The 16,629-nt window shown below is 41.7% G+C and overlaps 1 protein-coding gene across 2 annotated transcripts in view; it reads left to right on the top strand.

Annotated features, from left to right (window-relative positions):
* The first annotated feature begins 1,765 nt into the window (after nucleotides 1-1,765).
* Nucleotides 1,766-16,629, top strand: part of LOC120535302 (cytochrome P450 2F2-like) — a 29,143-nt gene continuing 14,279 nt past the window's right edge. The window contains exons 1-2 of one of the 2 annotated variants that reach the window (XM_039763052.1): nucleotides 1,766-2,079; nucleotides 14,641-14,803. In XM_039763052.1, coding sequence (XP_039618986.1) covers nucleotides 1,918-2,079; nucleotides 14,641-14,803 — 325 coding nt within the window. In that variant the 5' untranslated portion in view covers nucleotides 1,766-1,917. The remainder of the gene's footprint in view (nucleotides 2,080-14,640; nucleotides 14,804-16,629) is intronic. The other variant, XM_039763053.1, reaches the window with a different exon arrangement.

Genomic DNA, 16,629 nt, shown 5'->3' with positions numbered 1-16,629 from the left:
TCTGATTTGGATTTTCTGCCATTCATCTCTCCAGCTCTTGACGGGTTGCATGGAGACTGTTGTTGGACAGCGTTTTTAGGGTCTCTTAAGAGATGTTTCATTGGATTCAAGCCGGGTCTCTAAGCCACTCCTGGGTGGTCTTCACTTTGAGCACAGGGTCATTGTAATGTCGGAAGGTGAACCTTCAACACAGTCTGAGGTCCGGAGTGCTCAGGGGCAGATTTTCATGAAGGATATCTCTGTGTACTGCTGACCTTTCCTGAAACCCTGTCTAGACTTCCAGTCCTTGCTGCTCAAATTATGCTCATATTGCCATTATTTTGTTTATTTATAGTCCAATTTCAAAGAATTAATTTATTTGCGTATATATTTATGTATTTGATTTTATTTTGTCATAAATATTCCACCATTCAAATGTAGTGCAGGAGCATTCCCCTTCACTCTGTTCAATCGTACACTGATATGTCGCATCGGCATTTTATTAGTTTGTGGTTAATAATTTAAAGGTTGTCAACAGGAGTTTAATTTTAGGGTTTCGGTGTTGTTAACAGCTTGCCTATCGGAAGGTTGCCAGTTCGAATCCCGTAAATGCCAAAGGGGACTCTGCTCTGTTGAGCCCTTGAACGAGGCCCTTAACCTGCAATTGCTGAGCGCTCTGATTAGTAAGAAAAGCGCTGTATAAATGCAAAGAATTTAACTTCCTGCGTTAAGTAGTGTTTTGGAAGCTATTGAGGCATTTTTATAGGAATCTATTCTGGTTAGACTTTGTATACTTTTAAAAATAAATAAACCATTACCATGGGCTTCTCCTAAAAGCGCATAAGATTTGATTTGAAACGAATGCGGTGGGCGCTGCGGTGGCGCAGTAATTAGCGATGCAGCGCGTGAAGGCTTCAGTGCGTGTGGATTGGATCAGGACGGCCACCCCAAGGATTTGTCCTTATGCATCGGAGACATAAGGCCCCTGAATTCAGATCCTGTTTTCATGTCTGACAAGTTTGTTGAATGCGCCTTGAGATCGAGTATCTCCCCACCTGATGTCGGTCCTAACATGCCACCTTTGCTGTCGGAGACGTCGGTCGCCCAGATTCTGTGCAATCGAGGATAAAGGCCATGCCTGGATATGCACAATCGCAAGCCTTTATGAGTCATCGCCAATGAACTCGACCTACACATTATCACTTCTAATAGAAACCTCCATTTTCTGGTATATGACATGATTTAATGTAGTACTGCTCCCGCTTCACGGGCCCTTTGTCCTGAGTTTCGGATTCCGTAACCTTAGTTTGCGCGGAGCTTTCCTCTCACCCAAACCGTGCTAATTGGGCTGTCCAACGATTCAATGTGTTGGTGGCTCCCGGTCCATAGCTGGTCCCTGCCCCATGCACGATGCGATCAAGTTCATCTCCGACGCCCAGAAAACCCTAACTTTGGAAAGAGCGGATGGCAGAATGTTTAAAAGTAACGCTTCGCTATCCGGACAAAACGTGCAATTTTAAAATACGAATTGTTCCCAACGAAGCAGTACGTTTTCGTATATTATATTATATAATACGGTAGTTAGATTTGTCCTCGTTGCCCCACATCTTCGTAGTATTTGGATTTCTTCGAACTGATCTGTTCGCCAGCCCAGTTAGTTTAGGGCACGTGTGTGTGGGTGGGGGGGTTTGGCGTTTTGGGGGGGCGGGTGTCTAGTCTATGACTGGTGCTGCTGTGCCATTAACCTTGACTTTCGTCACACATCCCATGATTTGTTACCTGCGGAGTACTTCTCGGTGACGCGAGAGGTGCCCTTGTGTCTCTGCACGGCTATTTCACCACAACGAGGCGTCCGCGGAGATCATTATAAATAAGTGCGGTCTTTTTAAAGCGATTCTAAAGAAGAAAGAAGTGGTCCTTCGGCGATCTGCTCCAAAGATGTTCGAAATTCTGGTGTTGCTTTGTTCCGGGACTTTCTTACTTTTTTACCTTTTAAAAAACAAAAGACCTCACAATTTCCCACCGGGACCAATGCCTGTGCCACTTTTCGGGAACGTGTTACAGCTGAACTTGAAGAACCCTTTGGTGGACCTGAACAAGGTAAATGTATGGAGGGATGTATGGAAGGATTACAAAATGAACTTCGTATTTCGGTGTGAAATTCTAAGCCGTGTAATGTTAATTACAAATCGCGTCGTTGCATAGAACCCTGCATTGTACCTGTTGCACCTAACGGCAGACTTCAACAAGGAATGCAAAAGTTTTACTTAAAATTCCACATGCGCAATAAGAAACTGAAAACTGCCAGTCTGAGCTGGTTGTTTAACATATGCGATATTTTAATTGATTAATGTTGTGTGCAAGACCAATTTTCCCAATGTGGTGGCACAGCGGTTAGTGTTGCTGCTGCCTGGGTGCCCCAGAAAAGTGGGTTCTCATCTTCCCGGTGTGCGCGTGGGTTTACCGTATGTCGAGCTGAAGTCCCGTCCACGGATGTTTCCTGCTGTGCGCCCCGCTGGTATTGGCTCTGCTCACCGCACCCGACGGTAATTTGGCATGCACTGAACGCAAAGTTCAAGAACTTTCTGAAACGCAGACCGGTGGTTGAGCATTGGGCGACTTCATGGAGATAGGGACTCGTAACAGAAAACGCGAGGCGGCGCAGAGGCGTGGCGGATTCAGTGCGCGTTTACGGCCACAGCTAACCGAACACATCATATACTTTGAATTTTTTTTCATTTATCGATTTATTTATAAAAACAACAGCACACATATCAATGTGAAGAAATTAAATTGTAAAAATACGGGGGGCCAACCAAAAAACTAAATATATTTTGACAATCATTTGCTGTCATCACTGCCATTATGTGACAAAAGACTTTATTAAGAGGTGCTACTAGTAATCACAAGATTATTGTCTGTTAAAAACATGTTTTTCACATATTAAAATGTTTTACAAATTAAAAACAGCCAGTGTGTTTCTTTGTGCGGGTCCCAAGCCCGGAAAAATGGGGAGGATTACGTCAATAAGGGCATCCGGTGTAAAATTTTGCCAAATCAATATGCGGACAATACAAATTTCCATACCGGATCGGTCGAACCCCGGGGGTACAACGACCGACACCAGTACTGTTAAGGGTGCTGGCAGAAACTGGGCTACTGTTGGCCGAAGAAGACGAAGGAGATGAAGAAGAGGGAGACACGTCCAGAGGAGGAGGAGGACAGGAGGAAGGTAAAGAGAGTGGAACTGAGGGTAGGAACTTTGAAAGTTGGCAGTATGACTAGTAAGGGGAGAGAGTTAGCAGATGTGATGGAGAGAAGGAAGGTTGATATATTGTGTGTGCAAGAGACTAAATGGAAGGGGAGTAAGGCCAGGTGGATTGGAGGTGGATTCAAATTGTTCTATCATGTTGTGGATAGGAGGAGAAATGGAGTAGGAGTTATTCTGAAGGAACAGTATGTCAAGAGTGTTTTGGAGGTGAAAAGAGTGTCAGGCAGAGTGATGATTATGAAGCTGAAAATTGGAGGTGTGATGATGAATGTTGTTAGTGCATATGCACCACAAGTTGGGTGTGCAATGGATGAGAAAGAAGATTTTTGGAGAGAGTTAGATGAAGTGATGAACAGTGTACCCAAGGGACAGAAAGTGGTGATTGGAGCGGATTTCAATGGACATGTTGGTGAAGGGAACAGTGGAGATGAGGAGATGATGGGTAGATATGGTGTCAAGGAGAGGAATGAAGAAGGTCAGAGGATAGTGGATTTTGCCAAAAGGATGGACATGGCTGTGGTGAATACAGATTTTAAGAAGAGGGAGGAACATAGGGTTACGTACAAGAGTGGAAGAAGATGCGCACAGGTAGATTACATCCTATGCAAAAGAGTCAATCTGAAGGAGATTAAAGACTGCAAAGTGGTGGCAGGTGAAAGTGTAGTTAAGCAGCAGAGGATGGTGATCTGTAGGAGGACGTTAGAGATCAAGAAGAGGAAGAGAGTGAAGGAAGAGCCAAGGATCAAATGGTGGAAGTTGAAAAAGGAAGACTGCAAGGTTGAGTTTAGGGAGAAGGTGAGACAGGCACTGGGCGGCAGTGAAGATTTACCAGACAGCTGGGAAACTACAGCAGATGTAGTAAGGGTGACAGCAAGAAGGGTGCTTGGCATGACATCTGGACAGAGGAAGGAGGTAAAGGAAACCTGGTGGTGGAAGGGGGAAGTACAGGAGAGTATACAGAGGAAGAGGATGGCAAAGAAGAAGTGGGATAGTCAGAGAGATGCAGAAAGTAGACAAGAGTACAAGGAGATAAGGCAAGGTGAAGAGAGAGGTGGCGAAGGCTAAAGAAAAGGCGCATGATGAGCTTGTATGAGAGGTTGGACACTAAGGAGGGAGAAAAGGACCTGTAACGATTGGCTAGACAGAGGGACAGAGGTGGGAAAGATGTGCAGCAGGTTAGGGTAATAAAGGACAAAGATGGAAACGTACTCACAAGTGAGGAGAGTGTGTTGAGCAGATGGAAAGAGTACTTTGAGAGGCTGATGAATGAAGAGAACGAGAGAGAGAGAGGTTGGATGATGTGGAGATAGTGAATCAGGAAGTGCAATGGATTAGCAAGGAGGAAGTAAGGACAACTATGAAGAGGATGAAAATGGAAAGGCCGTTGGTCCAGATGACATACCTGTGGAAGCATGGAGGTGTTTAGGAGAGATGGCAGTGGAGTTTTTAACCAGATTGTTTAATGGAATCTTGGAAAGTGAGAGGATGCCTGAGGAGTGGAAAAGAAGTGTACTGGTGCCGATATTTAAGAATAAGGGGGATGTGCAGGACTGCAGTAACTACAGGGGAATAAAATTGATGAGCCACAGCATGAAGTTATGGGAAAGAGTAGTGGAAGCTAGGTTAAGAAGTGAGGTGATGATTAGTGAGCAGCAGTATGGTTTCATGCCAAGAAAGAGCACCACAGATGTGATGTTTGCTCTGAGGATGTTGATGGAGAAGTTTAGAGAAGGCCAGAAAGAGTTGCATTGAGCCTTTGTGGACCTGGAGAAAGCATACGACAGGGTGCCTCAAGAGGAGCTGTGGTATTGTATGAGGAAGTCGGGAGTGGCAGAGAAGTATGCAAGAGTTGTACAGGATATGTACGAGGGAAGTGTGACAGTGGTGAGGTCTGCGGTAGGAGTGATGGATGCATTCAAGTTGGAGGTGGGATTACATCAGGGATCGGCTCTGAGCCCTTTCTTATTTGCAATGGTGATGGACAGGTTGACAGACGAGATTAGACAGGAGTCCCGTGAACTATGATGTTTGCTGATGACATTGTGATCTGTAGCGATAGTAGGGAGCAGGTTGAGGAGACCCTGGAGAGGTGGAGATATGCTCTAGAGAGGAGAGGAATGAAGGTCAGTAGGAACAAGACAGAATACATGTGTGTGAATGAGAGGGAGGTCAGTGGAATGGTGAGGATGCAGGAGTAGAGTTGGTGAAGGTGGATGAGTTTAAATACTTGGGATCAACAGTACAGAGTAATGGGGATTGTGGAAGAGAGGTGAAGAAGACAGTACAGGCAGGGTGGAATAGGTGGAGAAGAGTGTCAGGAGTGATTTGTGACAGACGGGTATCAGCAAGACTGAAAGGGAAGGTCTACAGGACGGTAGTGAGACCAGCTATGTTATATGGGTTGGAGACGGTGGCACTGACCAGAAAGCAGGAGACAGAGCTGGAGGTGGCAGAGTTAAAGATGCTAAGATTTGCACTGGGTGTGACGAGGATGGATAGGATTAGAAATGAGTACATTAGAGGGTCAGCTCAAGTTGGACAGTTAGGAGACAAAGTCAGAGAGGCAAGATTGCATTGGTTTGGACATGTGAGGGGAGAGATGCTGGGTATACTGGGAGAAGGATGCTAAGGAAGAGATGCCAGGGAAGAGGAAAAGAGGAAGGCCTAAGCAAAGGTTTATGGATGTAGTGAGAGAGGACATGCAGGTGATGGGTGTAATAGAACAAGATACAGAGAACAGGAAGACATGGAAAAAGATGATACTAACAGGAGCAACCGAAAGAAGAAGAAGACATTTTAAAACAGTACTGAAATCCTGAAGGAGTGCAAATCTTTTCATTCGAATAAAGTATATCATCATAATCATCATCTTCTTCTTCAGTAAAAGAATCAATCTATTAAAATGAATGTATTATCTATTTAAATGTTAAAAGTACATTTATATTCACAAAACCTATTCATAATTCATTTAATTTTGATGAAAAAAAGTTTTAAACATGCAACCTTACTACCAGAAATTGTAAAAATATTCCAGGATGCACCTTATTTGTTCCTATCAATCCATTTTCTAAACCCACTTACCTTGAGTCTATCCCAGAAAGCATCGGGTACAAGGTAGAGCACCCGGATGAAACCCACGTGCTCATATGCACAGAATGGCGGGAACACAAGAGACACGAACGCGTGTCACCACGTTAGACCGCCCGAAGCCGCACTTTTGAGGTTCGCGTGTCCCGTTCGAGCGGATTTGTCAAGTTATATTCTCCAGTATGTATATATATATACTTGAGATGCTTCTAAGAGGAACCCTTTTAAAATCCCTCTTCAAGGTAAAGTAAAATTCCATGCATGTACGTCTTTAAAAACATTCTGTAGTCCAAATATTAATGCATAAAAACATGTATCGCTAATGATAACTGGCTGACATGACATCAAAGTGAGTTATGACTCTGACGTCCTGCATATCGAGACTCATCGAGTATACTTGCAATCTGGGTACTTTTCTAGAAGAGGCCCTGCTAATTTCCACATGACACCTCATCGCATTGCGCACTGTCACGGTATTGTCATGAATTATGAATTGCACTTTTTAATAGATTATATCATTATATTTTGATATAGTCCATGTGGTATTTTGCAAAAAATTAGCTGAATACTGTCATGAGAAAATCCAGTTAATCCAATAATGTTAACATTATTTTTTCTAAATTCGCATGCCAGTTCATACAGTCCATACACACCGGTAACAGCGTTTGACATAACCGGACCCACACTTATCATGCATTAGCTATTAGGTGGTGAAGGGGTGGGTGAGAGAGATATTTTAGACAGTAAAGGACAGGGGGTGAGTGGGGACCAGAATGACCAGGATGTGGTGCGCAACTTAGCCTGTATATAGGGGTACACCCTGCTATTTTTTCAAAGATGCCCAGGGATATTTTTTGACAACAAAGAGTCAGAACCTCAGTTTTATGTCTCATCCAAAGGACAGCACAATTTTTGCAGCACAGTATCCCCATCACTGTGCTGGAGCATTGAGATCCACACACGGACCAACACCAACACTTCTTCCAGCAGCAACTCCAGCTTTCCCTGATTGATCTCCCATCCAAGTACTGTCCAGGCCCAAACATACTTCAGATGGATTACCTGTTCGGAAGTGCAGGTGGCATAGCCGAGTTCACATAAAACCATCTTTTTGTTTGCTTGCATAAAGCAAGTCAGGTCTGATTTGGCTAAAATTTGTCAGGAAAGTTCAGCTTTCATTGGGACATTTAGAACAGAGTGTTACACACAGTTTGACATTTCAAAAATTCCCATTTAAAAAGCATCCATCTTAAAACAAAGAAACATTTTGTGCAAAATCAGTCACTGCTTAATTTCCGCTTACAATTTTATCTTAAAAGAGGTTATTTAAATTTGTATTGTAGCGCTGCCGCCTCGCAGTTAGGATACTCGGGTTCGCCTCCCGGGTCCTCTCTGCGTGGAGCTTGCATGTTCTCCCCGTGTCTGCGAGGGTTTCCTCCCATAGTCCAAAGACATGCAGGTTAGGTGCATTGGTGATTCTAAATTGTCCCTAGTGTGTGTTTGGTGTGTGTGTCCTACGGTGGGCTGGCACCCTGCCCGGGGTTTGTTTCCTGCCTCGCGCCCTGTGTTGCCTGGGATTGGCTCCAGCAGATCCCTGTGACCCTGTAGTATGGATATTGCGGGTTGGATAATGGATAGATGGATGAATGAACTTGTATTTTTTTCCTCATTTCCACACCCATTAACTAATAACTTCTGGACAGTAAAACAAAAAAAAAATGTAACATGAAATATGGAAATGGAGACATAGTCCCAGCAATGGCTTCAATAGAGATTTTAACTGTCTGCATTGGATTATGAATTAATTGGATTGGATTATGAAGAAACGTGAGCTTCAATTAGTCACAGCCCCTCCACAACTAACATCAAATAGTAGTGCATTCAGGGCCGCATTTGGAACGTCTAGGCTGGTGCGACAGTTAAAAACATTGAACATGGTGGGAGCTCCCCTTTGGCATTTCAAGCTGTGAAATTCAAGAGTTCCCCCTTGGTGTGTAGAGGGTTGTGACGGAAGTGACCTTATGGGGTTCAAGCTTCATGATCGAAGAGATGGGTGGGTGTCCTAATCAGCGTTTAGAAGGTCGTGATTAGGGATCGTTGAGTGGAGAGATCCCCATTGGCATTTTGAACAATGCAGTTACTACAAGTCTGCATAATGGTTGGAGGGGTTCTCCTGTTAGGACCTCCTGTAAGTCTGGCCATGAGTGCATCAGTCAATGCCATTTTTAACGTCACTTTTGGAATCTATGACTACACTCTTAAAAGTAATGATTCTGTAATGGCATTTCACCAGGTTGTGTGGATTCTTGTAGAGCCATTGCTTGACAAAGGATCTTTTCATCTGGGAAAGCTTCTTTGCACGTCAGATTGGTTCTTTGAGCTTTGAAAAACTTCTTAATATGTGAACAAAGCTGAAATTTTAAAAGTGTAGTAAGTGGACTACCTAGAAGGATACTAAGAGATCAAGACAACCAGGACTGTGTAGTGTTATTGTATGCAGCGAGGGTCCGTTGACAATCGGGAGATCACAGATCTGTGATCCTATTTTGATGGTTATTTATGGAACATGTTACAGTTCTGAACAAATCTGGAACCGTTAAATGGATGGTTCTTTTGGGGTGGAGACCTAAAAAGGTGCCCCAATGGCATCTTTCTGATGAAACGCTTGGTTGCCTTTATTTTTTAAGTATTATGAACATTATTTTATTTGAGCCTCTACAAGCTTGGGCTCCTTTTTATAACTATAAGTTGAAAGTGAGACGTGCCTAGAGAACTCTCCAGAAGGTAAGGGGTTAGAAATAGAAATAGTGCTGTGAAAAAGTATTTGCCCCTTCCTGGTATCTTCTGTTTTTGCAGATTTTAAAGAATAAATGGCTTCAGACTGTTGTATAAAATGCAATATTTGAGAAAGAGAACCTGAGTGAGCACACAGTACAGTCCTTAAATCATTGCTTTCTTTATTCAAGGAACCAAGTTATTCAACACCCCATTCTCACCTTTGTGAAAAATGAATTTCTAGTATTTCAAAATGTATTTATGAGTTCCGCTATAAATATAGTGATGACTCCATGTAGTATTATCAATCCATCCATGTATCCGTTTTCAAACCCACTTACCCCGAGCAGGGTTGGCAGAGTGGTATTTAGTTTAGTTTTTTGTCTTCTTTTTTTAATTTCAACTTTGATATTTGATTTGGCCCAGTACATTGTCTGTGCATGTATCTTTTTCATCCTACCTAGCCTGACTTTGATTCTTGTCTCACAGCAATCATCAGTCTTTCGCTGTCCAGTTTTAGCCCACTCATCTTTGCAGAACTGTTTTAATTCAGACACATTGGTTGGTCTGCAAGTGTGAACTGCTCATTTCAGGTCCTGCCATAACATCTCTATTCAGTTCAAGTCAGGACTTTGACAAAGTCACTACAAACGTTGAATTGAGTTTCTTGTGGGACATTCAGTTGAATATTTGCTTTGGTGTGTAGGGTGATTGCTGTGCTGCATAACCTAATTACACTTAAGCTTCAGGCCACAGACTGGACATTTTCTCCTTAAGAATATTCTGGTAAAGTGTAAAATTCATGGTTCTTTCAATAATGGTAAGTCTTCCAGGTTTAAAGGGAGCAAAACATCCCCATTCCATCACTCTACCACCTCCATGTTTTAGTGTAGGTGTGACACTTTTACTGAAGAATAAAACTGGATTACCTTTAAATCAGATATGGTAGGACCTATGTCTTCCACTGGGCTCCACTTTTAACTTATCTGTTCGTAGAATATTATTCAAAAAAGCTTAGAGATCATACAGGTGTCTCTTTGCAAATGAAAGACAAGCTCTCATGTTACCGTGGGCTGCATCAGGCGTGAGCAGGAGGAGGAGTATAGGAACCTAATCAAGGACTTTGTTAAATGGTGCGACTCAAACCACTTACAACTGAACACCAGCAAAACCAAGGAGCTGGTGGTGGATTTTAGGAGACCCAGGCCCCTCCTGGACAAACTGGTGAGGATGGCAGGCTCTATTGTAGGCATGGAGCTGGACAGTTTGACATCCATGGTACAGCGAGGGACGCTGAGAAGGCTCCTGTCAATCATGAAGAATCCATTGCATCCACTGAACAGACAGAGGAGCAGCTTCATCGACAGACTGCTGTCACCATCCTGCTCCACTGACAGACTGAGGAGATCTTTCCTCCCCCACATTATGCGACTCTTCAGTTCTACCCGGGTGGGTAAACGATAACATTATACAAAGTTATTGTCTGTTATACCTGCATTGTTATCACTCTTTAATTTAATATTGTTCTTTATCAGTATGCTGCTGCTGGAGTATGTGAATTTCCCCTTGGGATGAATAAAGTATCTATATATCTATCTATCCATCTATCTATCTATCTATCTATCTACTGTTGGATAGTAGAGGTCTCCACCTTGCTATTCTCTCATGAATCACATCATGGAGTCATGAATGGTGACTGTAATTGAGCATAGAGAGGCCTGCAGTTCTTCAGTTGTTCTTTTGGGATCCTCTATAACTTCTTTAAAGAGTTATTACTACGCCTGGAAAGATTCACCACTGTTCTAAATGTTCTCTATTTGGAGATCATGGCTCATACTGTGCTGTAGAGTCCGCAGAGTCTTAGAACTGACACGGTAAACCTTTCATGATTGCTAAGTTTCAGCAGCCTTTCTTCATCTTTTCTGGAATTTCTTTTGATTGAAGCATAGTGCTCTTACAAAACAGTGGTTCAGATCATTTTACCGACTCGGACCTTTGAGTCTCGTTCAGCAAAATGAACAAATCTTTTTCCGAGTCAATTCGTTCAATTCTCTTTCCGGCTCAGACTGCATATGTTAAGCTTATGGGGCTGTCACGTAATGATCGAACGACTCAAACCCGAAGACTCGAGCGATGAACTAATCAATTCTATTTCCGGCTCAGACTGAGTTGGTTAGGCTTATGGGGTTGTCACGTGAACGAACGACTTGAAAAACCCGAAGACTCGAAACAGGTGAATCAATTCCAATACAGAAACTATAGGAAGTTGTGCAAATGCGCTTGCGCGACTGAACGAATCACACGAATCGTTCAAGAACGACCCATCACTATAACGCAGTGTTTCGGAAGCGACTTTGTGACGCTGCCACCAAATACTCACAGAAAAATCCACAAGTTAATACACACGCTGTCTCTACAGTTTCTCCACACTGAATCCTCCAGGCACCACTTACAAAAGGTTACATTGACAATCATGTTATGTTATTTTTAAAATGTTTCCTTTTCTTAGCACAAGCATAGCTGAGAAGCTTTGATGCAAGTGCTCCATAACGCGTTAAAAATCATGCATTTAATCACACTTTGCATTACAAACAAAGGGGAATTTCTCTCAATGCATGATTTTCTGGTACACCGATTACATTGATCAGCACTTCCCGATTCATTTTAGCCTCGCACCCCCTTGGTTTGAGAAGAAGTATGAAAAAATATGAGGTTAACACAGAAAAACAGATCAACAATTGAAGCTTTATGAATAATCGATTCGCCATCAATAATTGTTTTGGTAAAGCCATACTCAGTGTAATCCTCCTTCCATTTTATAATTATATATATATATTTCCGCCACTAGCCATGATTAAATGAACGGTAAAAAAGTAAGAGCGAAGCGAGGGTGACTTATTCAAAACCTGCAACCACAGGGGGTCCCCAGGACCGAGTTTGGGGGAACACTGCTCTAGAAGGTCATTTTAGAAAGTGGGAGAGCAGAGTGCCCTCAGTATTCTCCTGAGTGATCAGGGAGTGTGTACAGAGAATATCCCGCCAACTGGATGAATGTAATTAGTTTATGAAGAAATGCGGAACCTCTCGTGATTGGGTTCAAGTCATTAGTCTTCTCAAAGGTGCATCATTTTGTGCATCACAGTAGTCATTCCTTGTATTATAAGACTTTGTTCTTGCTTGTGTTCTTTCTGGACTGAAGGAGTTTGCAGAGGGGCCTCTGATGTCAGTTCGTCTCGTCAGTACACCTTTGTTATCAGATGAAGTCCAAGCAGATCCTAGTACCAGCTGCAGTTCAGTCACTTAGTTTGGAATGTAAGTTGGGGATTTTGTGCAGCTGGATGTCTGTTAAATGTGCTGCTTTAACAGGCTTGGTGTGCCACTAAAGTCTAGCAGAATGGGCAATGCCCATTTTGTTCTGCAGTACTTTAAGTATATCAAGAAGCAATATAGTAATAGTGCTATGCTTACTCTGGCTCCCTTAATCCATTATTACATTTTGTCTAAAGATCTTCACATATTCAATGTGAAAAACATACAAAATAGAGTATATCAGGAAGGAGGCAAATACTTTTTAACATCATCGTATTTTCACAGTGCCACAGATTATCTGGAAAAAAGTGGGATAAAACTCTCAAATATGCATAAGTAAGTAAATTCCAAAAAGAAGTGTTGGTGTTATACTGACCAGATTTTGTATTTTTCCAAATCTTTCTTTGGAAATTGTATCCATCCATCTATTTTAGAAATTCAAGTATCCAGAGTGTGTTCGTGGGGAAGCTGGAGCCTAACCCAGCAAGCATTATGCTCCAGGCAGGAACATTCCCTGGACCGGGCGCCAGTCTGTCGCAGTATGAACACACTGACACACATCAGGGTCCAGTCTAGCTTTGCCAATCTACCTAACCTGTGAGTTCATTTTAAGTGGTCTGTGTGCTTAAGGAGTCCTGGGCACTAAGAACAGATTTTCGAAATTTGTGTAAACATATCACTGGTGTCTCTGGTGAAAAACGAAACCTGTTCTAAAGCACCTCATGAATCTTGATTGTATACATGGATTGTTAATCACTGACCATTTAAGTGAGGGCTATACAGTAAATTGATAATGAGACTGGACAAGCAGCCTTAGGCTTAACTATACAACTTGGCTGCAATGCCTGTCAACCTTAGCAAGAACAAAAATACAAAATATATACGTATAGTCCAGGCCAACGAGGCATTTTGTTGATTGGACAACCCTTCACACTGGCTGTCCTACACACAATGCCTAAATGTATGTCTCTAACATGGATGCTGCACCATTTGAATGCTGATCAGGATCATTTTGACAGAGAGACACATTGAATATGGGAAAACAAGTTAAGTCTGTAATCGCAGACTTGCCAGACAACCTCTTGGTGAACAACAGGACAATTGGAGTAATGTGCTCTGGACAGATGAGACAAATGTTTGGCCACAATGCTGAATGCTATCAAAATCGTCTTTGATCAGAAAATCCTCAAGTCAGCTGTAAAGCATGATATTGGAGGCATTTATGATTGTTGGTTTCTTTTCTGATTCAGGTCCTAATTGGCTTGCCATCATGGAGTCAACCATGAATTCTGCATTTTACCAGAGCATAATAATAATAATAATAATAATAATAATAATAATAATAATAAAAATGAATAATAATAATAACACATTTTATTTATATAGCACCTTTGCCATGCTCAACCTGAGGAGAATGTGAAGCCGTCTGTCCAAAAGAAGTAGTTGAAATACAAATGGTCCTTGCAACAAGACAATGACATAACACATCTTCAAATGAATGACTCAGAAAGAAGAAACTGGGTGGTATGAAATGGCCAAGTCGAAGCCCAGATCTTTACTCCATAAAAATACTGGAGTAGGGAGGACCTGAATTGGGGAGCACATGTAACAAAGCCCTCAAACACTGCATAGCTGAAGGAAGAGTGTGAAAAATTCTCTCCAAGCTGATGTAGAATAGACGATTTGAAGAAATGTTTACAAGAGTTAATTTCTACCAAAGGGGGCAACAAAAGCTAGTGATCTATTTTATTTTTTCCACCACAGCAGACAACTCCATTTCTGTCTTCAGTAAATGATCTCAAAGAATAATTTGTACTGTTTATTTATGAAATTAAATCACCTTTACCTATCAATATTGTTGAGAGAAAATCAAATATTCATACATGCTAAAGTTTTGAAGAACACTTACTTTTCTACAGCACCGTTTTAGCTACTTTTTCTGCACCAGCCTCTTGTATTACAGTGTTCAGAGCAAGAAAATGTTGCTGTAGCATCATGTGCAAGATAGCAATTAACCAAGCCACACATACCCACAGAAACCAACATGCCAAAGAAAACCCAGAAAGACTGTGGGAGGACATTGAAGTACTACTGTATATGGAAGGTGACTGACACACAAAAGAAACACTCTTATTTCAATCCTGGATTTGTGAAACCATGCAACTCACCTACTTTCTGTCTTCAGTTGTCCATTTGACCTTTAATGATTTGTCTTGCAGATTTCTAAGAGATATGGTAAGGTGTACAGCCTGTACATTGGGAGGAACCTAACAGTATTTCTACATGGGTATGAAGCGGTGAAGGAGATCCTGATAAGTCATGGGGCTGATTATGCTGGAAGGCCACAAGGACTCTTAGTTAATGACGTCACGGAGTATCGAGGTAACATTGTGTAGACCATAGCAAAACCCTTTTAAGATACTGGTAACATGTCATCATTTCCTAACCTGCTTAATCCAGACCAAGGTCCTGAGGGGGCTGAAGCCTATTCCAGCTCCTTACCATGAGGAAGCAGTGCTACTCCTTACTGGTAACATGACCTTGAGAAAATAATTCACCTTTGTCTGAAAGCCACAATTCAGAGCTGCTAACCATGCAAAACCAAGTATCAAACACTATATATGGTATGTAGAGTACAAAATTGAAAAAAATCTTAGTCTTTTCATAACAATACTTTCAGCAGCAGTCACTTTAGGGTTTAAAATGATTTTGTTTTTACTAACTGCATACTTTTCTGATGTTTGATTAGTTTGAAAGCTTTCATATTTATGGTTAAAGTAGTTCTTTGGTAATTATATTAATGTATTTGTAGAAGGCTAGCTGACTTACTGTAATGGATGACCTAATGGTGCCTGAGAACTTAAGTACAGTAGCTGTGTTGTTCATTGGGCCTTCGAGAAATGACTGAAATATACAGGAAATAATACTGGCTTAGCAACACATTTCACTAGAAGTTAACTAATATTTGTTATACATGGATAAGTTGTCGTCACCATCTATGGCATGAATGCCAAACTTTATACTGAAGCACTAGTGCCTTTTAAAAATTGCAAACCCCAAAAATCTTACTGTTTTACAACATTGAATCACAGTGGATGTAGCTTTGCTTTTTTGACACAGATCAACATAAAAAGATTATTTAATGTCAAAATGAAGAGAGGCATCTGCAAAGTGATCTAAATTAAATAGAAAATAGAAAACACAAAACATTTGATTGCATAAGTCAATATTTAGTATATGGCCCTTTTGACAGCCTTGTGTCCATGTAGTCCGGTCTCTCTGTCTGTCCACTTTGCATATTTGGAAACTGCCATTTTCTTCATTCTTCTTTGCCACAAAGCTTGGGCTCTGTCAGGTTGCATGGGGATCCTGAGGTTACAGCCATTTTCAAGTCCAGCCATAAGTTGTCAATTGGCTCTGACTCAGCCACTCCAGGACTTTGACGCATTTGTTTTTAAGCTACTCCTGTACAGCTTCAGCTTTATGCTTGGGGCTGTTGGCTTACTAGAAAAAAACTCCTCTGCCAAGGTGTAGATTTCTTGCAGACTCCATCAGGTTTTCCTCCAGGATTTCCCTGTATTTTGCTGCATTCATTTTACCTTCCACCCTTACAAGCCTTCCAGATCCTACTTCAGAGGAGCATCCCCACGTCACAATGCTGCCAGCACTATGCATCAATATGGTGATGGCATGTTTTTGATAATGTGCAGTGTTTGGCTCACAACAAACAGGTGTTAGTCCATGCAAAACTCAATTTTGGTCTCATCAACCATAAAACCTTCTTATAACTGACTTTAGCATCTTTCATGTGTTTTCTGGCAAATTCTAGCCAAGATATTGTGTGTATTTTAACTGTGGTTTTCTCTTTGCCACTCTCCTATAAAGCTGCAACTCATGAAACACCAAGGCAACACTTGTATGCAAAGTCTCCTTAATCTGAGCCACTGTAGCTTGCAACTCCTTTACAGCTATCAGAGGTCTCTTGGTGGCTTCCTTCACTATGCCTTCGTCTTGTGTGAACTTTCAATTTCTGTGAATGGTCTGCTCTAGGCAGATTTACAGTAGTGCCACACTCTTTCCTTTTCGTAAGGACTGATTTAAATGGACTCCAAATATTCAGTGACTTGGGTATTTAGATAGATAGATAGATAGATAGATAGATAGATAGATAGATAGATAGATAGATAGATAGATAGATAGATAGATAG

The sequence above is a fragment of the Polypterus senegalus genome, chromosome 9 (assembly GCF_016835505.1).
Source record: "Polypterus senegalus isolate Bchr_013 chromosome 9, ASM1683550v1, whole genome shotgun sequence".
Taxonomy (NCBI): Eukaryota; Metazoa; Chordata; class Cladistia; order Polypteriformes; family Polypteridae; genus Polypterus; species Polypterus senegalus.
Note: the sequence above shows the minus strand (reverse complement) of the source record. Positions and strands in the feature narration are given on the sequence as shown.